General features: G+C 45.9%; 1 protein-coding gene across 1 annotated transcript in view; it reads left to right on the top strand.

The window, feature by feature from the left end:
* The window catches only part of AK9 (adenylate kinase 9), a 94174-nt gene extending 67780 nt beyond the window's left edge, over positions 1-26394 (top strand). Inside the window, exons 28-40 of the mRNA XM_057489483.1 lie at positions 2150-2215; positions 7620-7832; positions 8143-8361; positions 10474-10687; positions 12688-12889; positions 14678-14824; positions 14933-15153; positions 19999-20195; positions 21235-21404; positions 21619-21717; positions 23581-23683; positions 24828-24942; positions 25308-26394. Coding sequence (XP_057345466.1) covers positions 2150-2215; positions 7620-7832; positions 8143-8361; positions 10474-10687; positions 12688-12889; positions 14678-14824; positions 14933-15153; positions 19999-20195; positions 21235-21404; positions 21619-21717; positions 23581-23683; positions 24828-24942; positions 25308-25510 — 2169 coding nt within the window. The 3' untranslated portion in view covers positions 25511-26394. The remainder of the gene's footprint in view (positions 1-2149; positions 2216-7619; positions 7833-8142; positions 8362-10473; positions 10688-12687; positions 12890-14677; positions 14825-14932; positions 15154-19998; positions 20196-21234; positions 21405-21618; positions 21718-23580; positions 23684-24827; positions 24943-25307) is intronic.
* The last annotated feature ends 737 nt before the right edge of the window (positions 26395-27131 follow it).

Raw genomic sequence — 27131 nt, 5'->3', positions numbered from 1 at the left:
TATTAGATGCAAAAGTCAACTCAAACTGGATTAAAGACTTGTACATAAGACCTAAAACCATAAAACAGAGGAAAACACAGGGCATAAGCTCCTCAACATTCATCTTGGCAATGATTTTCTTGGATTTGACACCAAAAGCAAGAGTCAGTAAGCGGGAAGATATCAAACTAAAAAGTTTCTGCACAACAAAGGAAACCATCAACGAAATGAAAAGGCTGTCTACCAAGTGGGAGGAAATATTTGGAAATCATATATCTGAGAAGGAGTCCGTATCCAAAATATATAAAGAACTCATGCAACTCAACAGCAAGAAAGCAAACAATTCAATTAAAATATGGGCAGATGAACTGAGTAGACATCTTCCCGAAGAAGACATACCAGTGGCAATAGGTACATTAAGAGGTGCTCCACATCACTCATCATCAGGGAGATGCAGATAACCACAGTGAGACATCACTACACACCTGCTAGAATGGCTGTCATCGAATGTGTTGAGAATGCTGTGGAGAGAAGTGAACCCTTTGCACTGTTGGCAAGAATATAAATGGGTGCAGCCACTATGGAAAGCAGTATGGAGGCTCCTCAAAAAGTATAAAACAGAACTGCCATATGATCCTGTAATCCCACTTCTGGGTATCTATCCAAAGGCAACCGAAACAGGGTATCAAGGAGATACCTGCACCCCTGTGTTCTTTGCACATTGTTCACAGTTGCCAAGATACAGGCATCACCTAAGTGTCTTGTCAGTGGTGAGTGAATAAAAAGCCACAAGAAAGAAGGAAACCCTGCCGGTGGCAACACCATGGATGGACCTCAAGGGCGTTAGGCAAGGTGAAATCAGTCAGCCAGCCAGCCAAATACCGCGTGGTATCACCTGTATGTGGGATCTTCATGGAAGTCAAGCTCATGGAATCACAGTAGAAAGAGGCTGGCAAGGGCTGGCAGGTAGGGGAAATAGGGAGAGGTTGATAAAAGCGTACAAAGTTTCAGCTGTAAGATGAGTACGATCTGAGGGTCTAATGCATAATATGGGGCAGCTGTAGTTGCTACACTGTGTTGTATAATTGAAATTTGCTGAGGGTGGAACCTAAATGTTCTCACACAAAAACAGGATACTTAGGTGATGGACGTGTTAATTAGCTAAATGGGAGGGGTCTTTTCACAATGCGTGCATATATCAAATCATCACAGCGCAGACTCTAAATATCTTACCAGTTTATAACGCTAGATAGATAAATAAATGGTATGCCCACGGGAGGAAGGTTCAGGGAGACGTATCTCATTATTAATGAGAGATTCCGAAGAACCAAGATCGAAGGCCGCGAGCTACTCATCAGTAGATAAGCACAGACTGAGCAGCCGCTTGGCAGGGATCGGGCAGGTAGAAACTCTGTGCTTCAGAGCTAATCAGTTAATCCCAAGTTTGAAAGAGTACAGCTTAAATTATTTAATGCGTGCTCACAACTCATTCTCATTAAATTACAGATGAAGCGTTAAAACTGTGAAGTTCCTCTTTCACGGTTCAGACACAGCCGCCAAATTCTTTTCCTCTCGGGGTTAGCCAGCCGTCCTTCGCTCCAGCACACGGAGGCTGCGTGTCCCAGGGCACCCCTGTCCCGCGTGGCACTGGGGCCGGCCGAGTGCTCGGCCCCCCAAGAGCCGCGGAGGTTCGCGCACTGCACGCCCCCTGGCCGTGTGGCGCCCCGTGAGCCGAGCCCTCCGACGGGTCGGCTCCCCTGTGGAGGGCTGGACGCCGCCTGCCTTGCTGGGATAGGCTGGTGTGTTTGCATAGTATGATGAAAGATTATCAAACATTTTCTACAAGGTGCCTCCAAGTATTTCCCTATTTTCCATGTACAAAATCCACCTCTCCACCAAAAACAAACTAAAAAGTAATAAATTTGGTTCTAAAGCTCCGGGGAAGGGTGACTGACCCTGAGCACCGTCCCTCTGGAGGGAAACAGCTGACGAAGAGACCCCGCGGTGCCAGGACGCGGTGACATGATCGCCGCCATCACACGCTTCTCTGGAAACTTCCCCATCCTTCCCACCAGTTGTTATTCCCACTTTGGGAAAACACATCTATTAATACGTAACAAGTAATTTTATCATTATCTGTTAAGGATTTCGATGTTTCTTTCTTTAACAGGATGATATGATTTCTAAAAGAAGGGCTGAACTTATAGCAGAGCGTGAGAAAAACCAAAGAGCAGAGGTAAGTAAATAAAATCGCCCTTTTTTAAGCAGGGCAGCCTTATATATGCAGTGCAAAATAATAACATGCATTGAAGAACATCCGGCAAGAAATAGTGTTTATGTGCAAGTAGTGAGATTACGTATCATTTTTATTTTCTTTATACTTTTGGTTACTCCATAGCTGTTTACAGTGACTTTTTATTATTTTTGTCATCAGAAAAGTGAACATTTTTAAAGAAAGCCACAAATTCACCATATAATACCGCACTCTGCTTCCTTGGGATTTTCGTTTCCGCCTTTCGCGCTTCCAGCTCACGCGGCAGGAGACGCGCTGGGCGCGTGGGGCTCAAGTCTAGACAGCCTGTGCCGTCGGGCGGGAACTAAAACGTACATTATTTCGAGGTAAAGAGCGGAACGGGCAGAGCCTGGGGACCCTCGGAGCACTGCGCTGCCCAGGCCCAACTGCCAGGCCACAACCACCCCTGCGGCCTTCTTGGGGGGAGGCAGAGTGCAGAGACCCAAAGGTCTGTGTGCACGGGGCACCCCGGGCCAGAGCAGAAGGCAGACGCGCACATGGGGCGCACAGGGTGGGGCTGGGCCCCAAGGCACTGAACACCAAGTGGTCTGGAGTAGTGTCGAAACCCGGCCCTAGAAGGCAGCCTGGCCCCCCGGGGTGGCAGGGCATCTTCTGTGAAGGACACGCACCCGTGTGGGGAGGAGCCCCCACGCGCTGCCCAGGTCTTCTGCTTCCCTTCCTCCATCACTTCATTTCTCCCCGGCTCGGCCCAACTGCGCGCACCCTGACCTCAGTCGCCCGCACTCTCCGGGCCCAGCCTTCCCCCCAGACGGAGCCCTCCCCTAAAGCTCACCCCAAAGCTAGTCCTGTTTCTGAGCCTGTGAGTCTGATCTGCTTTCTGTTTGCCCCTGGGTTTCTCTTGCCTTTTTCCAACCTTCTCTGGGATTATTTGATTATATTTAAAATCCGTTTAAATCATCCGTTGGCTTTTTAGTTACACGTCTATGCATTATTTTTTAGTGGTTGCCTTTGAATCGCTGTGTTTGGGGTCAGTATCATTCCACGTAACGCTGCAGAAGCCTGTGGCCGTGTGAGCCCACCTGCACCCCCTCTGCCAGCGCCCTCTGTGCGCTGCTTGTCGTGTGTTTACAACCAAATATATTATGAATTCCACAAGGAAAAAATTGCAATTTTTGTTTCAAGCAGTCACATGTATTTTATTAAAAGGAAGATAAATCCTCTTCATTTATCCAGATATTTGCCATCTCTGATGCTCTTCATTCATTCCTCTGTATGATGAAAATAAGACGGGAAGCCTGTGGTCTCCTGAGTTGTTCATCTGTGTTGTTTTTTCTCTAGCTGTTCTCAAGAAATTCACCATTATCTTTGCTTTTCAGCAGTTTGATCATGATACACCCACATGTCATTTCCTTCATATTTATCTAGTTTGGGGTTCACTAATCTTCTTTAATCTATAAATTTATGTCTTTCACTACATTTGAGAAAACTTTGAACAATATTTCTTCAAATATTTTTTCCAACCCATTTGCTCTCTGTCTTCCCTTTCTGAAAATCAATTGCACGTAGATTAGATCTTTCATATTGTTCCATATAACCCTGTTAATTTTAATTTTTTTAAACTGTTAGTTATATCAGTCTTTGTTCTTTGTTCTTCAAGTTGGATAATTTCTATTCATCCATCATCAAATTCACTTATTCTTCCCTCTGTCCTCTCCATTCTACTGTTAAACCCATCTAGCTTTTTAAAATTTCAAATATTGTACTTTTTGGTTCTAAAATTTCTAGTTGGTTTGTTTTTATATTTTTTATTTCCCTCCTGAGATTTCTTACCTTTTCATTTATTATGAGGGTATTCCCCTTTTCCTCATTGACTGTAATAACTGCTTTAAAGTTCTTGTTTAGTGACTCCAGCATCCAGACTGGGTGTTTGATTATTAGCTTTCCTCTCAAGAAGGGGTCACACCTCATGATCTTTCATGTTTTGAATAATTTTGGATTCGGTCCTGGAATTGTGAATGTTATGTTTTGGGAATTCTGGCTTCTGCTACATATGTCCAAAGAGGGCTGATGCCTTTGTTTTTGCACCTGCAAACTGCCCTGCCTGCAGTGGGTGTCAGCTCAGTTTGTGCTGTGAGCGAGGTGCCTGTATGTGCGTGGCTCAGAGATTAGCCGGAGGCTTGCACGATCTTTACACACGGAATCTGGTGCCCCCTTCTCTGCCTCCCTCAGCTCCGGGCTTTGCCCTCACTCTCCAGGGCCCTGGTTGTGCCTCCTTCCCCAGCTGCTTCAGCTGCAAAGGCAGCAAGCTTTCTATCAGAGTTTTAGTAGCCCTGCACCACCACCACTCCAGTGGGGGCTGCTCTCTGAGCAAATGCACAGAATCAGGGAACTCACTCTAAACCAGCTGTTTCTACAAAATTTTCCTGATCCAAAATATGCCTCTGTCTGCTCTCCAGAGCTCCTTGAATGAAGAAGAGAAAAAGACAAAATGCATATGGGGTGTGTGTGTGTGTGTGTGTGTGTGTGTGTGTCTGTGTGGTTATGGTTTATGTTACTATCTGCCAGAGGCTAAATGAATCTGTTCCTTCATGTTGGAGGCAGATCTCTGAAACCATGCATTTTAGAATATGTATCTCCTAGCATAAGGAATAAAAGAAAAGAAAAAATATGTTAGGTCAGCACCCACCGTGCATTTCAGACATCAACATACGTTTCAAAAAAGTGAAAAGAGGGAAAATGTAGGAGGAAATAATCTAAGAACTATCAAAAGAAAAGTTCCCAGAGAGAAGAGGATCACTGACCTGAAATGGCTCAATGAACGCCAAGCAGAATAAATAAAAAGATGCATTAGACACCTCCTCGTGAAATTTGAGCTTGTTAATTATAAAGAGAAGACCTTAACTTTCTAAAATGAGTAAAATGTGGCTAAGATCTGCATCAGACTGCTCACCAATCCTGGCTGACAGAAGACAAAGACAATGCCTTCAAAATTCTCAATGAAAATGATTTTCGACTTAGAATTCTGCAGCTAGCCAAAGTACTTACAATGTGTGAGGATTAAGTAGAAACATTTTCAGGTAATTAAGATCTTTGAAAACTAGCCTTTCATATGTTCTTCCTGAAAAATAGTAACCAATTAATATGCTAAATAATGCTTCTTCAGTCTGCCAAACAAAGCCCAGAAATATGGGGATAAAAGAGGGACAAGAACAGTATTAGCCAAACAAAGGGCAAGTTAAAACTCATGATTTGGAATAAGGAAAAATAATATTTGACCTTGATACTTGAAACATTCTCCTTATGGCACATGTTTCTTGATACGGGGTCTCACCCCCTCCGCCACTATCTGTGACTGTAGTGAATAAGCGTCTATAATTAAAATATAGCAGGTGCTCTTTATTGGGTTTCCATTTTCAGGATCAAAGGCTGTTTGCTTTCAACTTTTAGGGTCAATTTCTACCTGAATCACTAAATACTTAACTAGTTACCAGACAGTAATGGAAATGTAATAACATTAGAGACAAAAGTTTGGGAACTGAAAAGAGGGAAACATGAAAGGAATAGTAAGGACATCCTCTTGTAGGAAATCAAACACACATCTAAAAATAATAAATAGAGAGTTGAGTCTAGTATTTAAAGTTATAGGCACTCAACTGTAGAATTAAGATTTAAAAACATAACTAAAAATGGAGAATAGACAGAAAAAGAAAAGAGGAGAAATTTAAGTTAGCTAGATTTCTCATCATCACTAACAGAAAAGAGAAAAGAAATATCACAAGGGTCAAAAGTGGTGACCTTATACTGCCTCCTTTGTTACTTCCTGAACTAGTATCTATAGAAAAACAACAAATTGTTAAATGCAAGAATGGCAAAATAAAAATAGTGAGATGTGTGTTCTGTCATAGAAAGAAATTTAAATATATTGCTAGATTTTATTTTTAAAAAGCAAGTTATAGAGTATAGAATGATCTATGTTCAAAATAAAATGTCATTGTGTGTGTGTGTCTGTCTGTAAGCATCTAAAAGGGTCCTAACCCAAACTGTTAACCAAAATCATTTCCAGGTAGGAGAGTGGAAACAGAGATGGGAATGTGAAGGGGACTCTGTACCCTGTGTAATGCTGTATAACTTTATCTTTATAGCAAAAAAATGAATTCCTTTTTAAACATATGTAGTTTATTTATTTTTTAATTAACCAGCAGGCTGGAGGAGCTGCACGCAGAGCCAGAGTCTGTGGAGTTGGTCTGGCGCTCAGGCGCCCCTGGCTAGTGCTGAGGGCTCATCCCACCTGCTTCCAACCATCCTTAGAAAATCCCATCTCAGGATTTTTTTGGTTAATGTTAAAATGTAAGAAAATGAAAAAGTAGTAAGAGAATCCAATGATTTCAAAAGTCAAATAAAAAAGAGCCAGAACTGAGAAACACTGCCCCCCAGGCAAGCTCCTTTTGGAGAGACCAGAGCCTGGGCCCCGAGCGGGAATGGCCCCTGTCCCCTCATCCTCCGCCGAACCGGCCCTGCATGTCCAAACCCCAGCCCCGGGCACTTTTTAAAGGAGCCAGGGTCTAATCAGAAAGATTAGGAAATAGTGAGCTAATCAGAAGTTTGCAGGAAGAGACAGAGTGAGGGCTTGGAGCTCTGGTTAGGGTGAGAGCCCCGATGGGGGAGAGCGAGGCAGGGCTCCAACTGAGACAGGGAATCCTTCAGGAGCAGAGGGCGGGGCAGCAGCGGTGGGTATAAAGCCTGCGCCGCTGACTCGGTACCGGTGCCCTGGCAGGGTCTTTAGTTCCCACCTGTGTGCTCCTCTGGTGTCCTGAGAGGGGCTGTACCTCCTGAGGGGCTCAGGCCGCGTGCTCCTAGTACAGTGCTCCTAGTACAGCGCCTATTCCAGAGGGACAAGAAAAGCCTGATGGCAGAGTAATGGCCATGCTGACTCTCATTTGCATGCTTACCGTGGGCAGCACTTCTCCAAGTAAGGGCTCTGCATGTGTTAACTAGTTAATGCCCCCAGCAACCCTGTGGGGTACATGTATGGTTCCTGTTTTACCTGTTTTATGGATCTTGTCCAAGCTAACACAGCTAGTGCTCAATTTATACTCAGAGTTGCGTTAAATATTGTCAGTGAAGGCCATTAAGAACATGTAACAACATTGACAACCATAGATGTAAAGAATAGTTAATATCTTGTCTATATTTATTTATGGGATCGCTATGATGTCAGTCTTAAAGGTTTTAGATTTCTGGATGCCAGATATTTAAGACATTTCTCTGTGAGATGATGTTGCCACCCCAGCCAGCATCCGGTTATTACAGTGTTCCAGGTGGTTAGTTGGCAGTCATTTGCTACATATTTTGTAGGTGTAGTAAATCGGAAGGTTTTCTTCCTTAGATGGGGAAAGAAGATGAAGACATCAGCGAGGAAGAGCCTGAAGAAGAGGAAGAAGATATCGAGGACATCCTTGCAGACGAGTTTCCCAAAGGCGAGGACGAGGCCAGTGAGGAGGAGGAAGAGGAAGAACAGGAGGCCGGCGCCCTGGGGCGCCTGAGAGGGGAGCTGGGGCAGAGATTCGAAGCAGATACGAGGACCTTACAAGCAATACAGGTAAGTGCTCTGTTTTTCGTAATTTAAATGAGAATGAAAAAAAAACAATTTGCTTTATGCCTTGGTTTCTGTTGAACATTTCAAAGGAAATGTATATTCTAGAGCTAAATTCTCTATAGTCAGCACCATTTACAAGTATGAAAACAAGTAACTCAAGGGCCACATGGAAGCCACGTGGGGGGTTTAGCTGCCAAGGCGCAGCCACCTGAAGCTGAAAAGTGCTTGTCCTCCAGGCTGAAGTAGTCGGTCACCAGACACTACCAGGCGTCTTCCCACTACAAATACGTGGTTTTATGATTTTTTTCATCAGGAGGAATTTGACAAGTTTTTGATCCCAGTAATTCTCATTAATGGAGCTCGGAAAATCCACATTGTGCAGTATATGTTGACTACGAGACTGAAACCACTGGTGGAGAATCGCGCGAGCATCTTTGAGAAATGTTACCCAGTAGACCCACACCTGGCCCAGAAAATGCTCAGCTTCACCTACAAGTACATAAGTGCATTTGGCTACTGGGACCCTGTGAAGGTAATGCCAGCAAATGCATCTGAAAGGCACGTTCTTTCTTTTATCTTTCTAAGTATGCCTAAAATGACACTGAATGACTTCAAAAATTGTGAGTATTGTACAGTAGTCTTAGGTAGCTATTAGAAACGTGTGGCAGTTTTGTCTTCCTGAAGTGGGAGAAGCGACTGGAGGGTCTGCCTTCGTCTGTTATGCTTGCCAGCTGAGTGACCTTGGGCACCTCGCTTGCCCTCTCTGAGCCATCCCCTGTGCACGGGAGTGTAGGGACAGTCCTTACCTTGCATGTCGCTGTCCTGATCAGATGGGTTAATCACTGCAGGGGGCTGCAGCCATGCTTGGCTTCTAGTCAGCGCTCTGGTAATAGAAGCTCCTGCTTGTATTAGCATGTGACTACTGCTGGTCATTGATAGAAAGCATTTTGGAGCACAGGACCTAGAGTGGAGTCACACGCGGGTTAACTGAAACCTCCTTCCTGGCTGACCAACACAGTCCCCGTCCTGCTTCGCGGTGCTGGCTTCTTAATCTTACATGTGAGGGCATCAAGAGAGGCCTTGCAAATATCAGGCTGAAATAGAGAAGCGCTGTGAGAGCTCTCTAGCCATGCCCTGACCTTCCCTCGGAGATGGGCAAGAGGTAAGAAGCAGGCCGAGTCAGAATACGGCTCAGGGAAAAAGAAACGACTCGTGTCCACACATAAATGGGACTGTACAAAAATGCCCTGTGGAAAATGTGTGCGTGGTCATAGGAAGGGTTTAGGCATCTAAATAGTCATTTTGCAGGACTTTTGGTCATGTCTCTGGCATGACAATTTGGTATTTCTGATTTGACTACATCTTGGGTATTCTGACCTCAGCGGAGAAGGGATGCATACTAAATAATTTGGGCAATAGCAGAAACTACTGGAAAGAGTCACATGTAATTTGGGAATTTGAAATGGAGTCATTAAGCTTTCAGCTTTTCTTTTATTACCAAGTGTAAGAGAGAGAGCAGACATTCCCACCCCACCCCTGAGCCTCTCCTCACCCTGCCATTTATTTGTTCCCAGCTGTGCACGGCACTCCAGCCCAAGGACGGTGATGCGCAATGCCACTGACCTGTGACAGCTGTCCTGGAGTAGCCTCGGGGGGAGCCGGTCCCTGTGCTGCCCCAGCCTCCTCTGTTGGTGCTCGGCCGGGCGGGGCTGAGGGGAGGAGACGGGATCCGCCTCCGTGGATCCCCAGCTCATCCTCACTGGTGCAGAGGCGGGCCCACGCCCACCCCCACCCTGCCCCATGCCTGCAACTCAGGCTGCCTTTTAGGTGTATTTTTCCCTTTTGTGGCTGCTCTTGCTGTTTACATGAGTGGAATTTTATCTGCATAAAAATATGGAAGACAAGCCAGGGGTATTCGTCCTACCAGTGTACCCCAGAAAGCAACTCAGGACCCCACTTGCGTGAGGCTGCCTAGGCTGCCATACAGAATACCACACCCACTGGGGGGCTTCAACGACACACCTTTATCCTCTCACAGCCGTGGGACTGTGAAGTGCAGGCTGGCGGTCCCAGGTGTCCGCAGCGGTGGTTTCTGCTTGCAGAGGGCCGCCTTCTCCAGGCGTGCTCGCCCGGCCGTTCCTCTGTGCTCACGCACTCCTGTGTCTTCCTCTCATTACAAGGACACAGTCCTGTCGAATTAGGGCCACATCTTACGCCCTCATTTAATCTTAGCTGCCTCCTTACAGCCCTTTCTCCAGTAGCCACTTTGGGAGTTGAGATCCAACCTATGAATTTGGGGATACACATTTTCATCCTTGACACCAGCTCAGGAATGGGGTGTTATACCTTGGCCCATGAATACATGCTTTACACTCCTTGGCAGAAACACACACTAAAGACATTTTAAAGGAAATCAGAAATTGTAATTTTTAAAAACTGGAATCCAGTTAAGACATTACTTGCATGTGGTTATAAAATAATTTGTTCTTATTATGCAGTTTTTTAAATATTTTATTTGATTATAATTCATTTTCTTATTCTGTAAGAAAGACTTTCTTATTTTATAAATTTCTCCAAGGGCATTTGGGGGAAGTGCTGTGTGAATGAAAGCTAACTTACAAATTCAGCTGTTTGCATATTGCAGCTAAGTGAAGGGGAGACACTCAAGCCGATGGAAAGTGCAGAAAATCCATCCTACCCTGTGATCCATCGGCACTATATTTACTTCCTGTCTAGTAAGGAGACTAGAGAAAAATTCATGAGGAACCCTATCAAATACATCCGCCAGCCCAAACCTAAGCCTGCTGTGCCCATTAGGATTGCAATCGTGGGGCCTCCAAAATCTGGGAAAACTACAGGTAAGGGTGTGTGTGCCTTTGTTGGCCTTAAGTGTGAAAGAATCACCTGAAAACTACTGTCACTTCTCCAGTCTATCTACTCCAGTCCACTACTATCAAAATTGACTAAAAAAGGATAAGAAACAGGAAACCTAAATAGGCCAGTTACCACTGAAGGGAAGTCATTCCAGAATAGCCTGGATCAAATGGTTTTAGAGGAAAACTAGGTCAAACTCTCAAAGAATTGAAAGCTCAAGAGATAATTCCTGCACTGAGTTTCTTTTTTATAAGGAATATACTCCTGAACAAATATGATCAAATATTTATATGGACTAAGTAGTCCACATAATCAAAAATGTATAAAGAATACAAATTCATTTTTAAATTAGCATAGCCCTGATATCAAAGCTTAAAAAGCTAATACAAGAAATCACCAACTAACATTACTAATAAATATAATTGAATAACAGTATATAAAGATTATATTAGCATAAAGTTATACTAAAAGATTTTGTAAATATAATCTACCGTATTAATAGTTTAAAGGTGAAAATCCATTATCTTAGTCATTTCTGAAAAAGGTCTTTGGTACAGTGGATTCCTGTAATGTTTAAATTTTATGTAACTTTGGACTGTGCGTGTGTGTTTTTTTAAGACAAATGGTCCAACGGCAGGTTGTAGTATTTCAAGGTGACATGATCACACCATGGACAGTGGCTGGTTCAGTGAGGACAGAATGGGAAGGACAGATGCAGGAGACATTTCAAAGGGAAACAGTAGGACTGAGTGACTGGCTGAGTAGAGGACGAAGGGAAGAGATGAGGTCACAGACTGATTTGTCACCAGGAATAATAAAAGGGAGTTTTGTGTTCCAGTTCTTCAGGTGAGAAGTGTGTTTTGCCCATCTAAGCTTCTTAGTATGTGCTGAGAGTCTTCGAATCATGTTCCAAATGCTCACAAAGATGATGGCATTTCCCAAAGAAAGCAGAACAACTGACACTCAAAATAAGGTTCCACAACCGATTTCTCATTTCACTGTTGAAATAGAGGTGAATTCTTAACAAGATGTTAAACTGTAAATGCTTATAATTTTTAAAACTTTAAACAAATAGGTCTGATTCCAAGATTTGTGGTGAAGCTGCATTAAGAGCTCTTAATCCAGCCTCAAGCGGTGGCCGGTCGATGTGCATTCCCATCAGGCGGGAGGAGCTGCCCTGGGCCCCGTACTCACTGCCCCCTCCACTCGGGGCTGAGGCGGGGCGCAGAGCACGCAGCACACCCATGTCAGCTGTTCCTGGGAGCCCCTGCCTGCAGGCTCGTGTAGGAGCAGAGGCCAAGGCGAGGCCTCTGCCAGCCGGCGGCGACATGCATGCAACCGTGGACAGATCGTTCCATGGGGCTTCAATTCTCATCTATAAAACTGGAATTTCATTATCTGTTCTACTCATCTGATGGAATGGTTGATAATATCAAATAAGGTCACAGAAGAAAAATTGCCTCATAAATTGTAAACGAATATTAAAATGTCAGGAATGCCATTATAATTTTTAAAAAACTATCCCCTAGAAGATTATCTGAGACCTACAGTGTGTCGGGTTGCACCATGGATCTGTAAGTAGACAGACAGGGAAGTGGTGCTGTCCTTACATGGGGGCAGTAAGCTGTCGTTTGGGACCTGATACCAAACATTAATAGTAGGTATGAGATGCCTTGTAAAGCCCTCAGAAATTTTGCTACCTCAGGCAAAAAGAAGAACACTCAGTTTGATTATGAAAACCCACAGAGTTGGCTTATTAACCAGATCCATCAGCCACATATTTAAAGCACTAATAATGGTTCACCATTGACAGTATTAATTCAGTAAAATGTAGCATTTTCTGAAAGAATTTTAATTTTCAAAATTTCTTTGAAGCATATGAAGACTACTTGCTGTTGGTGTCAAGTAACCAGAATCTGAAACTAAATCTAACTAACTGATGAATTTGTGAAATAGAATAAGTTTGGATTTTAATGTTTTTCAGTTGCCCAGAAGATTTCGAGTGAATATGGCTTAAAGCGCTTGTCAGTAGGAGAAGCTTTACGTTACCTATTAGACAACCAACCAGACACAGAGCTGGCACTCATGTTGAACTGGCACCTTCATAAAGGAGTGGCAGTGCCCGACGAGCTGGCCATTCAAGCCTTGGAAATATCTCTGATGGGAAGTCCATGTAACACCGCAGGGTAAGCGGGCACTGCGGGCGGAGTGAGATCTTTCAAGAAATGACTCATTGGAGTGTCAGCCACTTGCCCTGAACAGGGTTTAAAGCCCTTGTAAACGGTGTGATCTGCTTCTCAAACTTTAGGCCACCTATTTGGTTACGTATTTTCGTTTTCTGTGTGGCCTGAACACTCAGGTGCCAGAACAGCCAGCAGGCAGCTTCACTCCCAGCAGCGTCTCCCAAGGTGTCCAGAAGTCTCCAGGCTCCCACTGCCCCCCAAAGGGCCCGTGTGAACCCCCCACCAGCCCAGCCCTTCTCAGTGCCCCACGGGAGATGAAGAGGTGGCCCTCCCCTGCCGCCCGATGGAGGCTGGTCCAGTGGAGGTGGTCCTCACAGGCCCCGCCCTCCGCACAGGTAGCAGTGCCCCCCGCCATGCCCCAGTGGGCAGGAGGGCCCGGGCCTGAGCTCCCTCTTCAGGTCACTCTGCTCCCAAGCCCCACAGCCCCGGCCCCACCCAGGAGCAAAAGCCAGGGAACCCCGAGGCCCTGCTCTTGAGGCCAGGTCAGGGCCCTGGCGCCGCCTGACTGACGCCCGGTGTTTTGCATTGGGTGCCTTCTTCCCCTTGCCTGCCTCGGGCCCTTCATGAAGCCCTTGGACAGATCTCCCGACTGCAGTCATGGGGAAGCAGGTTCTGAGGGTCAGATTTCCCCCAGAGAAGGGCTCGGGGCTTGTGGGGCCGAGTGACCTCCTCCCTGGCGCTCAGCTTTCACACACAGGATCTCAGTGAGGGCCACCTTGGCTGGGGCACGGAGGTTTTATTTCACCTTCACGCTGGGACAGTGGCTGCCCACTCACCCTGAACTCCCCCCGTCCTGAGGGCTTGTCAAGGGCCCTTCGCGGGACAGGGCTGGAGCTGCTGCCAACTGAACACGGCAGCAGTGGCGCCCTGTGCGTTCCCCGCTGGGCGCTCCTGGCACGTTGGGCTCACGGTCCCTCTCTGCCGCGGAGCCCAGAGCCAGGGCCTGGGGCACGGGCGGAAGAGCGTGGAGGGGGCCCTTCCTGAGCCATCAGCCCACAGGCCAGCCTGCTCCCCGCCCAGTGAGCCTCCTGCTGCCGGAGAAACCTTTATTCTGGAAGCGAGAACCTGTGAGCGGCCTTCGTTCCTCCCCAGCTGGCAGTAACGCTCTCTTTACCTCGGCCCGCTGCCCGAACTTAGATTCTCCATCACTGCTGCTCGGAGGCGTGACAGGCGCTGGCGGCCTCTGTCCCCCCCCGGCTCCCCTTCCCCGGCTCTCACTGGGCCGCAGCAGCAGGCCTCCACGCTCCCACGCTTGTTCAGTCTCCCACTCGGATGCTGGTCATCCTGAGGACCCGTTCTAGGTGCTTTACCTGTCTGATCAACGATCTTTAAGACAGCTCTAAGGGTTAAATATTATTCCCCTATTTTACTGAAAACTGAGGCTCACAGAGTTTCAAGTCCAAGTGTGTCTGCCTCCGAAACCTATCTTGCCACTGTTCCACGCTTAGAGTAACAGCACCAACTGAAGAACAAAATGTTCACGGTCAACACGTGTGTCACCTCTTGAGCAGCCAAGACCTAGCTCTGCGATGCCGAGTGTGTGGATTCAGAGCTGAGCCCACGTCTGCCGCCCTCCTCCTGACTCTTGAAGTAAACAGGGCAAAGCGCAAAAACAAATCGGGTCACTAAGGAAGAGCACGGGGCTCTCCGTGAAGAGAGGCTGTTCTGGAAGAGCACAGGAGGCGTGAGTGCAAACGAACCTGCCCGTGTTCCCCTGCTTCTCCCTGTCAGTGTTGTCGTCGACGGGTACCCCGTGACTCCACACCAGAGGAGCCTCCTGGAAGCCAGGTCGGTCATCCCCGTGGTCATCTTTGAGTTGGATGTGCCTTCGAAGGAGATTTTCAGAAGATTGCTCCTGGAAAAGAAAAAGGAGCAAAGGTAATGTATACGATGAAGACAATGATAAAGGAATGAATTTAATCATCCAGGAAAAAAAAAATGTATGCTTTTCACACTTTTTTCCATTCCTTCTCTATTTTCTATCAGTTTTCCTTATCCATTGCACAATAGCTCACAGATCATGGCTGTCAAGAACTCAAACTACCGCAAAAATATTGTTGAGATTAGGCAGTATTATCAAAAACAGCACCAGAACTGGTATGTGATTGATGGATTTCACAGCAAATGGTGGGTGTGGAATGAAGTCATTAAGAATGTTCAAGTGGTGAATAAATATATGCAGATATACCTGGAAAGAATAAAAGCAGGTAAGAAAATATTTAACTGTTAAAACAGAATAATATATTAATTTGAAGTTCATGTTACCATAATTCATTCGGTTTGGACATTCGTTCCCACAATCTTTATCAGTATTTTGAATATATAGTGCTACCCAGTCATTGTGGGCATGCATATTTGTTCTAATAAATGACTGCTGCTACTCAAGCTACCATTCATTAAATGCCCTTGTGAACCTAGCACATAAAAATAATACGTGGTCCGTCACTAGAGGCATCTATACCCGCGTGAGAAGTTGGCTTCAACGCCAGTGGCACGAGGCCCTGGAGTGACACTTGGCGAAACTTTGTTTAGGAATCTAGAATTATTTTTAGATTCTGTATAGTTACATATGTATAAAATTATTTTTAGGATATATATAGTTATATATATGTGTGTAAAATGATTTCTAGATTATATATAGATATAAATGTGTATAAAAAGTAAAAATAGTTATTTTTACTGTTCACACTCACTGTGGTATTATATAAATGTTGAGTATCTAAAAAAATTTATCTTGAGCATACAATGTCTTTTGATCCTTTAAAGAAAATGTCTGAGTATATATTCATATAAGTTTCTTGATTGTTCTCTGCAAATACACAAAATAGAAGGAAAGTTAGTCATGAGCATCTGGTGCCTCCAGAAAGAGTGATGACTCCACGGAATTCATCTGTGGGGTCTCAGGCGTCCTGCCGATGACTTGCTTACGCTTGGCAACTACAGAGGCGACACGGTGAGGCCTGGGGGGGCAATGGGACTGGCAGAACCTTATACACGGGAAAACCCAGGGAGGATTCTGATCCTCGTTACCTGTTGGATCTTGACCTTCATTTTGGGGGCATAAGCCGTACAGTCCCCATTTGTCTGCAGACTGGGGATTCGTGCTCGCCCGAGGGTTCCGAGGCGTGGAGATCAGAGTGCAAGGGAAGAGAGAGTCGAGTGTTTAGAAACCTGCTCCAATATGTTTTGGACAGCATCACGCTACAAAACATTCCACAGCAGATTCTGGAAGCAGAAATCGTGCCTCCCTGACTTCCTGTTGCCCTGACCCACCTCCCTGCCCTAGGCTGGGCCCCGGGTGAAAGGCTGTGCGGAAGCTTTATCAGCAAGCACCCTCCGGAGCAGAGCTGCCAGACTTCGCAAACAAGACTTCAGGATGCCCAGTTAAATTGGAATTTCAGATAAAAATGAATGATTTTTTTTAGAATAACTATGTCCCAAATATTGCATGGGACTTACTGATCCTAAAAACTAGCCTTTGTTTATCTGAAATGCAAACGTAACCGGCCTGCCTGTACTTTATCTGGCAACCCTAAGCAGGAGACTCACCTCTGGGGAAGTGAGGCTGGTAGGACCGGACAGAGAGAAACGAACCTACCTTGCGGCAGAAGCAAAAGCCTCGGCAGACCGCGCAGGGCAGCCCTGGTGCCAGGATGGGCCTGCAGAACGCCCCAGACCTGGGGGGGGCCGGGCTTTACGTCCCTCCGCTGGCCTGTCACCGGCCGCAGGCCGTTCCGGGAGCGGGTGCGACCCACGACAGAGGGGCAGTTTCCGCCGCAGCGGTGAGCCGAGAGCTCCGCTGTGCCCAGCCGCCGGGGAGGCCCGCATCGGCCCTGAAGAGGGGTCTGCACGGGGCACCCGGCACCCCCGGCGTCATCCCACACGTGCTCGCCTCTGCCTTGAAGAGTCTGATCTCGCTGAATTCCACCTTCTTGCTCTCTTCTTCCACTTCCACCTGATAATCTAACCTGTATCACAATGTTTTTTTCAAATTAATTTTTAATCTTTTTTCCTGCTGCATTTCCTATGTAGGCTATTCAGATGATCCTCCCCTGTCGGGACTAAGGTTTGCTCCGACAGACGAGATGGAGCAAGATCAGGGCCGGAAGATGAGAGAGATTCTCCCTCGTTCTGCCACAAGCCAGGATAAGATGTACAGACATTGTCATTCGGGAATAGCCCCGAAGTCAGAAAAGATATTGGAGTGATTTTAAAACTTGAAGCCACGTGATTCTAAATTACCCTGTCACTAAACTTGTCAGGACTAGTGAGGTTTAGCATCTGGGCCCCATGAGCTGCCGAGGATTGTAAACCTGTAGGACCATATAGCACAATAGCATGAACTACATGACACTGTATCCTTTAATAATGCTACATATGATTATGCCATAGAACTGCATATTATGATACCTTAGAAAAGTCATATTTTTTTTTTATTTTTATTGAAGGGTAGTTGACACACAGTATTACATTACATTAGTTTCAGGTGTAGAACATAGTGATTCAACATTTATATACATGACAATTCTAGGTACCAGCTATCACCCTACCAAGCTGTTACAATATCTTGACTGTATTCATTACATCCCGGTTACTTATATTTTACCATTGGAAGTGTGTACTTTTTTTTTTTCTTTTTTTTTTGTGAGGGCATCTCTCATATTTATTGATCAAATGGTTGTTAACAACAATAAAATTCTGTATAGGGGAGTCAATGCTCAATGCACAATCATTGATCCACCCCAAGCCTAATTTTCATCAGTCTCCAATCTTCTGAGGCATAACAAACAAGTTCTTACATGGAGAACAAATTCTTACATAGTGAGTAAGTTCTTACATGGTGAACAGTACAAGGGCAGCCATCACAGAAACCTTCCATTTTGCTCATGCATTATGAACTATAAACAGTCAGTTCAAATATGAATACTCATTTGATTTTTATACTTGATTTATATGTGGATACCACATTTCTCTCTTTATTATTATTATTTTTAATAAAATGCTGAAGTGGTAGGTAGATACAAGATAAAGGTAGAAAACATAGTTTAGTGTTGTAAGAGAGCAAATGTAGATGATCAGGTGTGTGCCTGTAGACTATGTGTTAATCCAAGCTAGACAAGGGCAACAAAACATCCACGGATGCAGAAGATTTCTCTCAGAACAGGGGGGTGAGGTTCTAAGCCTCACCTCTGTTGATCCCCAATTTCTCACCTGATGACCCCCCTGCAACTGTACCTGTCTTAGGCTGTTCCTCCCTTGAGGGTAGAAAGTCATATTATACCACTGTAGTAGTATAGGAGTATAATATTCTTTGTAGAAAAGGAATATTAGGGCTTCTTAGCCTTTTTACCTATGTCATAAACAACAGATAGAATAATGTATTAGTTTATCTATTGCTGCATAACAAATCATTCCAAAACTTAATAGCTTAAAATAACACACACACACACAGTTTCTGTTGGTCAGAAATCCGGGTACAGCTTACCTGGGTCTCTGCTTCAGGGTCTCTCACAAAGCTTCAGTCAAGGTATTGGCCAGGATGACAGCTTCAGCTGAAGGCCCGACTGGGAAAGAACGCGCCGCCGTACGCGCTCATGTGTTCTTGGCAAGATCCCACAGTCCTCGAGACTCGCTGGGCTGAGGGCCTCCGTTCCCTGCAGGCTGTTGACCGGAGGCCACCTTCCCGTTTCTCGCCATAGGGATCTCCCCAGCCGGGCAGCTGCTTCATCAAGGAGCAGGCTGAGAAGGCAAGAACCGCACCAAGACAGCAGCCAGTGCTCTGTGACTGTTCCCACCTCCCAGAGCTGCTGCAGTGAAGGCCGAGCGGGGCGGTCCCCGCAGCGGCGTGGCCTCTCACGGTCCTGCAGGCTGGGAGCTTGAAGCAAGGTGCCGGCAAGGCCACCCCTCCCTGAGGGCACTCGAGGCCCCCTCTGAGCTCCCAGCACTGCCGTCTTCTGCATTGCTCGGCTTACACACACACCACTCCAATCCCAAGGATAAATTTTACATGTTCGCACTGTCACACAACAAACCAAACTACGATTTATGCTTCATGATCTTAGAGTATAATTTAAGAACTTCCTAGGTACATAATTCTTTAAAAGGTAAAACTTGTCACTGATGAAAGGGACCATAAACAAAATATATTGGGGATCAAAATTTACTCTTTATGACCAAGATGATTGTAAAAAGTAGTGTTATTATCTGTTATTATCTGTAACATCTCGTATCACCTTGGAGTCCTCATTGCATTGGGGTGTTGGGGAGAAAACTCTTATTAAACTTGTCTGCTCAAGGAACTTGGGCCTGTTCTTTAAAAATAGACTCTTCCAGGTAAAACTAGTTGCTTTTAGATAAATGTTTCTTTCATTCTCTCTGGTGCTGTCTGGGCACAGAGAAAAGCTTGTGTCAGTAACATTATGTCAACAAACTGTTTGTACTTCCTGAAATTTATCCCACAGAGAACTTTAAAATATGCAGCAAATTTATGTGTATGTGTGTGTGTGTGTGTGGATGGGTATGTATATATACATGCTGGTATACAATACACATATTTGTGTGTATATAGTTTATAATACCTAAGAATTTAAAACAGCCAAACATTCATTAACAGATAAATGGTTAAATAAACCATTTATATGTATATTTATATAATGGATTACTCTGCAGCAATCAAAAAGAATTAGGTAAGTCACTTAAACTGATGTGGAAAAGTGTCAAAAACTGTAACTAACTGATAAAAGCAAGCAGCAGAAATTATGTTCACAGTATAGTGACATAAGCATACTACACACGGAAAAGGCACATGTTTATGCAAATGTATAGAAAAAAGTCTGAAAAAGGTACAAACTCAACAGTGATTCTCTCAGAAGGGATGTTGGATGGAGAGGACAGAGATGTGAAGAGAAACATTTACTTTTTACTCTGTTGTTTGGAATTTTAGAATGTGTGTGCATTTATATGGTGCTTGTATAATTGAAATTATTTTTATTTTAAAATAGAATTGTGTTTTCTATGAAGAACAATATATAATACCTCATCGGTTTAAACAGGGAAAGCTGCCTGCATTGACAAGCTATGCGTCACGCCTCAGGAGCTGCTCTCTCGCCTGGGTGAATTTGGACAGTTCTGCCCTGTAAGCCTGGCAGAATCATATGAATTAGCTGATTGCTCTGAAGCCGAGTCCTTGGAATTTGCAGCAGAGTTCAGAGGGCACTATTATCAAATGAGTTCTCAGGAAAACCTGAATGTAAGTTTGTTCCTGCTCCATATATTTGCTAGGCAAAGAAAATGCCTGTCTCGGACTTCCTCCAACAGGGAGGGGTGGGCACAGCTGGGAACACCCGGCAGCTGGGGGCCAGGAGCCCCGCCGTTCGCTCTGAGGACAGTGAGGGGGGCACCGCCAGGCCAAGATTGCGTCCCAAGGTGCATTTTGGCACAAAGCAGACGTTCAGGGTCAGCGATGGGCCCTCGGCCGGGGCCATCTTAGCAGGTGGGAGACCCAACAGAGACCCCGCAAGGTGGGGGATGATGAGCCCGGGCTCAGGCCACAGGTGGGCGTCCGGGGTATCCAGGCCCGGGTGCAGAAGTCAAAGTCAGCAGGACGGAAGCAGGGGCTGACTTACGTGTCCTGGGCTTGAGATTTCCTGTCTCTGGGACTCCATGTGTGCCTTATGTTTCACTTTAACTAACAGAACAGAGCACAGATTTCTTCGGCCATAATGTGTGTAGTTTGATGACATGCGAAGGTCAGTAGTTGATAACCAATCAGATGCCTCTGAGCATTCTTTTTTCCTCTGAAGAATTAGAATTATTAAGGATTAGCATTCCCTCCTGCTTATTTAAGTGGTGATCAGAGAATTTTGAAGCTGGGGTGTTAGAGATCCTGCGTCTGGTCTGCCCCCCCCCACCCCGTAACTGGGGCTGGAGAAGTTAACTCACCTGCCGGAGGGCACACGGCTGGTGAATTATAATGCAGAACAGGAAGATAGGCCAGCCAGTGACTGAGCACCCTCCAGTGCCTGGCACACAGTAGGAGCTCAGGGGACAGTCCCATGGGAAGAGGGAGTGAGAGCAGGAGAGACCCTGGAGACGATCACTTTGCAGTGTTACTGGAAGGCACTGTGCTCAGGGAAGGCGGCAGTCAGTGCGGAGAGCAGCCCTCAGAGGGTCTGAAGGGCCGAACACTGCTTCTCAAGCGGACAGAGTAGCGGGAGAGCCTTGGTGGGCTTTGGATTGACGTTGTTTCCTGTTTTAAATGGTCTTCTGCGATAATCCCTTTTTTGTAGAAATTTTTGGAGAACCCAGAATTGTACGTGCCTCCGTTAGCACCTCACCCACTCCCGTCCCCGGACATGCTCCCCAAGAGGCTGACGCTGTCGGAGCTGAAGAGCCAATTCCCTAAGAGCGCCGAGCTCCAGGGCTACTGTCCGGTGACCTACCAGGATGGACGGCAAAGGCAAGTGCCCGCCGCACGCACGTACAGGAGGGCCTCCCGGGGTACACGGTTCCTGTGAGGATCAACACATTTCAGTCAAATGGTTGCTGTTGTTTAACTGGAAAATACTCTCTTTCTTCCTTGAGCTGCATAGGAAAAATAAGACATTTCTGACATTTTATTCACACAGCACTGCACATTAAATACACAGGAGATTTTATTTTTTGTCTTTCAGATACGAAGCCCTAGTACCTGGTGACATTAACTATGCGGTAGAGTATCGTGATCGTATATATATTTGTGAGAGTAGAGAAAAACTCCAGAAATTTTTGAGGTGAGACCATTCGTCATGTTATAAATATTTATTGAATATCTCCTGTGTTCAGTGTACCAGGCTGGGATATATGTATCTGTGTATGTAGATACACACACACTTACATGCATACATATACATACACACACACATATGTGGTGGAGGGCAAGGACTGGTCTCTGCTGTCCCGAAGCCTGGGGCCCTGGGGTGAGGCAGACTTCCCATACTTCATGCCACTAGAACGCCGTGGGGTTGGGGTGGGGAGATGCCAGGAGCTCTGGGGAAGCGTAGCCCCAAGTCTGGCTGGGTTGTCTGTCGGGGTACGGCCTGAATGTAGAGTGGAATGAGCCAGGTGAAGGGAAGGAGGGACAGGCTCCAAGCAGAAGGACCTACGAACAAATTTGTCCCGGAGGTCACAGACCTGCAGGAAATTCCTCATGGCTGCAGGCGTCGTGGAGAAGAAGGAGCAGGCCGGGGCCTGGGGGCCGAGCGACTCTCCATGCGTCACTCGGACTGGGTCTGCGGGGCAGTACGAATTCCTGGCGGGTTTTGTGCGTTATAATCAGGTGTGCTTTGGAGGCAGATGTCCCTGGAGTCGGCGATGATGGGTGGGAGGCAGGCAGACCGGTCCCGAGGCCGTTAGAGTTTCCCTGTCCTAATTAACGCAGCGCACTTGAGCTTTGCGGGAAAGGCGGAGGGCTTGGGACCAAGCCCGGGGAAACACCAACACACCAAGGCCCGGAGGAGGGCCCCAGGGGAGAATGGGGAGACCCAAAGAGGGGCGAAGGGGAGAAGGGGGGCCGGGAGGGAGAGAGGCGGGCCCTGGCAGGGCAGGGCCGACAGTCTCAGGCGCCACTGAGCGGCCCTGCAGGGCAAGAGCCGAAGAGCGCATCAGACTTAGGTCACAGCAGGTCGTGGCCAGTCTCGGCAAGAATGGCTTCAGCAGAGCCAGGAAGGGGACGCCGGTGACAGCGCCGGGGAGCGGGTGCGGGGGCCGCGGATGAGGACCTTGCCGGTGCCCGGGAACAGCCAGGTGCCCACGGGGGCCAGACGCGAGGTGCAGGCAGGAAGCGGCCGGCGGGGAAACGACGGGAGTGGTGGGGGCCGCTGCAGACGGGGCCCTGCGTCTCCTTACGGACCTCCAGACATCGCTGTTTTTCACAAAAACTGGGAAACCAAATTTCTTATTAAGTTCTGTTTTTTAAACGTTTGTGATGGATTCAAATTTATTTTAAAAAAATACTGTGTGGATCAAATGACATCTGCAGACAGAATTGCCCAGTGGCTTGTGCTCCCTGCGGCATCGCACCGCTGGAGGTTCAACTGTAAAAAAAAAAGACACCCGTTGCTGGAAGGGATACAGGACTGGAGGAGAGAAGGTGTTTTCCTTTTCTCTTGCTTGCAGTGGGGCCGGTGTGAGCACGTTTTAGTGCCGATGCCCTGGGGGATCAGCAGAGGGGAACCCCAGAGGCGAGAGGGAGGGAGACGGCTCCAGCGAGGCCCTGAGAGCGGGCGAGGGGCAGGGCCCCGGGGAACGGGACCCCGGCAAGGTCAAGGGCCTGTCGCCTGCTCCCGGGAGCCGTGGAGGACACTGCATGCTCGGGGCTTCTCTGCAGAGCACGGCGTCTGTATGGGGGACACTTGGCAGGGTCAGGAGTTTGGGGAGAATGAAGAAAGTTTTATATAGTTGCTGTGAAAACTAAGAACGCTGAGCATAGGTGAGCAGGGCAGGGACCCAGGCCAGGGTGGGGGTGCGAGTGTCCGGGAGCCCCGTCCCGCCTGCAGAGGAAGCAGGCGGCGCCCCTGTCTCCCGTGCACGCACATTCCTGTAGACGCACGACGGGTGATTCGAGAGCGTCCATCTAACGACCCTCGTGTTGTCAGGTCGCCACTGAGATACTGGGATCAGAAGCTCCCACGCAAACTCCCGCCGCCGGAGGGGCCGGTGCGTCTCGCCAGCCTTCCTTTGCCTGGATACCTGGAACAGGTCCCGTACATGACTTTCTGTGTACACGTGTGTTAGGAGGCTACGACAATCTCTTCCTTAAGGATAATTTTTATTTTGGTGAGAGTGAGATTCAAGGCACAGTTCTCTGGTTCTGAGCTGTAAATCCACTCTTAGCCTATCTTGTTTATGGGTGGTTGTGAAAATAAAGTGTGAGAAAAGCCCCTGGTTCCATAGCTGATTCCCAAGTGCTGTGCTCGTGTGGGGAGAGAGCAGTGCAGTGGCATAGACTCATTAACATGTGACCGGTTACTTGGGTTCTTATTTTTAATTTCAGTGACTGTAAAACTTGTTTCTTAATTTGAAATGTACAGATTCAACATCTGAGATGGTTCATTCTCAGCTCGAGAGTCACACTTCAGTGCCCGTGTAACTGAACCACCAAATCCAGCTTTCGCCCAAAATCTAGGGTGGTGTGTCTCCTGGTGCTGTCTCCTCGGGTCACATGTTATTTATCTAAATATAACTCTTTATAAATATGGTAAAAATTGCCAGTAGCCAATGACCATTTTTAAAATCCTATAAAATAAGTGCCTAGGGCATAATTTCATACCTTCTCCCAGATTCCTAACCATTTTGGTTTTTCTCAACTCTCACGGATGGTTTACTGTGGAAAGGTAAGGGGACGCCCCACCAGAGAGGCCCGTGGCCCTGAAGGCCGACTTTCACCAGGAGGGCTTCCCCACTGCCCACCTTTGCCCGGGGCTCCAGAAGCCTGACCCACTGGTGACTGTGGTCTCCGGAACCCCGCCCAGGTTGCCACGGGTTCTGACGGTCCAGCCAGTCCTGAGCAATGGAAGCAGAGATGGGCCAAGACAGCCCCCTTCTTTCTAGCATTTTGTTGCAGAAAATGTCAAACATGAATAATGGAGAGGATTGTATAATGAAGCCCCCACGGCTGTCACCTAGCTGGCACTAAGCCAATTTGTAATTTTTCATTTTTTTCCCATCAGATGCATTTTATATTTCTTTCCTGTTAGCTAAGTGATCATCTAGCCATCTTTATAAGCACCACCCCCAGCCCCAGGAGGCTACTTTAGGCAAAGAATTGCCTCTTTATCTATTTGCCACTAGGAAGAGAAACCAAACTCTAATGTGCTTGGTTTGAATTGTTCCCTACCTGCAGGGCATCGCTACTTCTCTGATTAAAGCAATGAACGCAGCAGGATGCTTAAAACCCAAATTCCCCTTCTTGAGTGTGAAGAGATCTGCACTGCTATACATCGCATTTCATCTGAAAGGTATGTCTGTCTTAATAATATGCTGCTCAGAGCCAATTTAACCGCGATTGCAGTAGGTGTGGTGAGTAGTTTTGTTGGGCTGGTTGGTCGTGTGTGTGTTAGTAGCAAATATTTTAATGAAAATATCAAAACTGAGTTTCCAGTTTTTAAAGCAGGGGTTACTAATGATACGACCCATGCCATGCAGGATGGTGAGCAGAGGCAGTTGTGATCTAGAACGGATGGATCCCCCATTCTTATTTGAGATTTGGGTATCTTCTGAGCTAGAGCTTTGCAACTCAGTCACACACACAGCTCCGTTCCTCTTTAATTTAGTGATTCGCTAAACTAACAAAATAGTCACAGTTCTGTGAAATGTTCCACAGCCTCTAATCCCAAAGGTTCTGCATATACAAGAAACAAGTATAAGAAGAAGATGGAGCGGTTTGTGGAGAGATGTGAACTCATTACATACCTCAGTGCCGAGATGACCAGAAAATACAAGGAACCTCAGTTTAGAGCCATTGACTTTGATCATAAATTACAGACTTTTCTCTCTCTTAGAAATATAGACCCAATTAATGAGTAGTTTGCTTGGTAACTGCAACCAGAATCTTGAGGGTGATCTGAAAGGAACAGAAGGAAATCGATGGAAACCTGACCCTCTGACGTGCTCTCCCCTCCTGCGTGATACACCGCGGCTGCCAGACCCTAAACGGGCTCACAGGCCTGCCGGCCAGGAAAGAGTCCTCTCCTGTAAGCACGCTGCCATGTCATTTTAAGGCTTATTGCTCTTTGCCTAAACTTTGATGCATTAACAAAATGGTTTAGAACCGCATTTAGAATCCACTTGGTATATTTAGGTAATTTATTTTACTAAATCTATTGTACATTTTCCTTTATAAAATTTTCAGTAGAAAACTTTCTGTTAAAGAAAATTACACAATATACATTAGAAACAAAATTAACACTGATAGAAATAAAATAGAAATACTGGTTGCACTTTTAATATAAAGAGTTTGTAACTTTCACAAACATAAGATACTTTATCATTTTCCCAACAAAAATAAATGGATTTTGAAAGAACTAAATGTCTGCCTCTGTTCTTTTTCTTAAGTACTGAAAGAAGCATGCTTTATACTTATTTTGTAATTAGAAATCATCTGGAGCTTTACGAAGGATGAAATCTGGAGTCTTATCAAGACATTATGAAGTATATGCTAGAGGAAAACTTACTAAATTGGATTTGAATGAAATTTTCAAAACAAGATTAGCAATTTTTCAACAGCAGTATAAGAAATCTAAAATTTGAAGTAGCAAGATTGACTCCTTTAAAAATAAAAAATGCAACTATTAACTGTGTAACCTTGGGGAAGTCTGAATTTCTTGCAGCCTTTGTTTCTTAATCTCCAAAATGAGACTTAGCTTTCCCCACAGCTTTATTGAGGTATAACTGACAAACAAAATTATACATATTTAAAGTGTACTATAATGATTTTGATGTAGGATACATTGTGAAATATTTACCACAGTCATATTAATTAATACATCTATCACTTCACATAGTTACTTTATGTGTATGTGTGTGTGTGTGTGTGTGTGTGTAGTGAGAACGTTTAAGAACCATTCTGTTAGGAGATTTCAAGTACACAGTCCAGTATTATTAATTATAGTCACCATACTCTACATTAGATCCTCAGAATTTAGTCACCTTGTAACTGAAAGTTTGTATCTTGTCCAACACCTCCCCATTTCTCCCAGCCCAGCCTTTGACAGCCATCATTCTACTCTGCTTCTGTGAGTTTGACCTTTTTTTTTTAAGATTCCACACTTAAGTGGTACCATACAGTATTTGTCTTTCTCTGTCTGATTTATTTCGCTTAGCATAGTGCCCTCCAGGTTTACCCATGTTTTGACCCCTATAATTTCAACAATATTAATTAAAAACTGGAAGCCTTTATATATATATTTTTATATGATTATTTCATTATAAAATGATTTTTAAACAAAAGCTAGGAGCCTATTGTCAAAGTTAGGATAAACCCCAAAATCTCTGAACAGTTGTTGATATGCCCATAGATGAATCTATCCTTTTTTCAGGAGACTGGGAGTTGTCCGTGGCTACCAAGTGTGCTGTCCGCATAAGACCCCATCCACTCTTCTCCCCTTCCTAGTTCTCAATACCTGCAATGTAATAGCTTCCCATGGTA

The sequence above is a fragment of the Manis pentadactyla genome, chromosome 12, assembly GCF_030020395.1.
Source record: "Manis pentadactyla isolate mManPen7 chromosome 12, mManPen7.hap1, whole genome shotgun sequence".
In the NCBI taxonomy this organism is placed as follows: Eukaryota; Metazoa; Chordata; class Mammalia; order Pholidota; family Manidae; genus Manis; species Manis pentadactyla.
The sequence above is the reverse complement of the archived record's forward strand: the minus strand, read 5'-3'. Positions and strand labels throughout refer to the sequence as shown.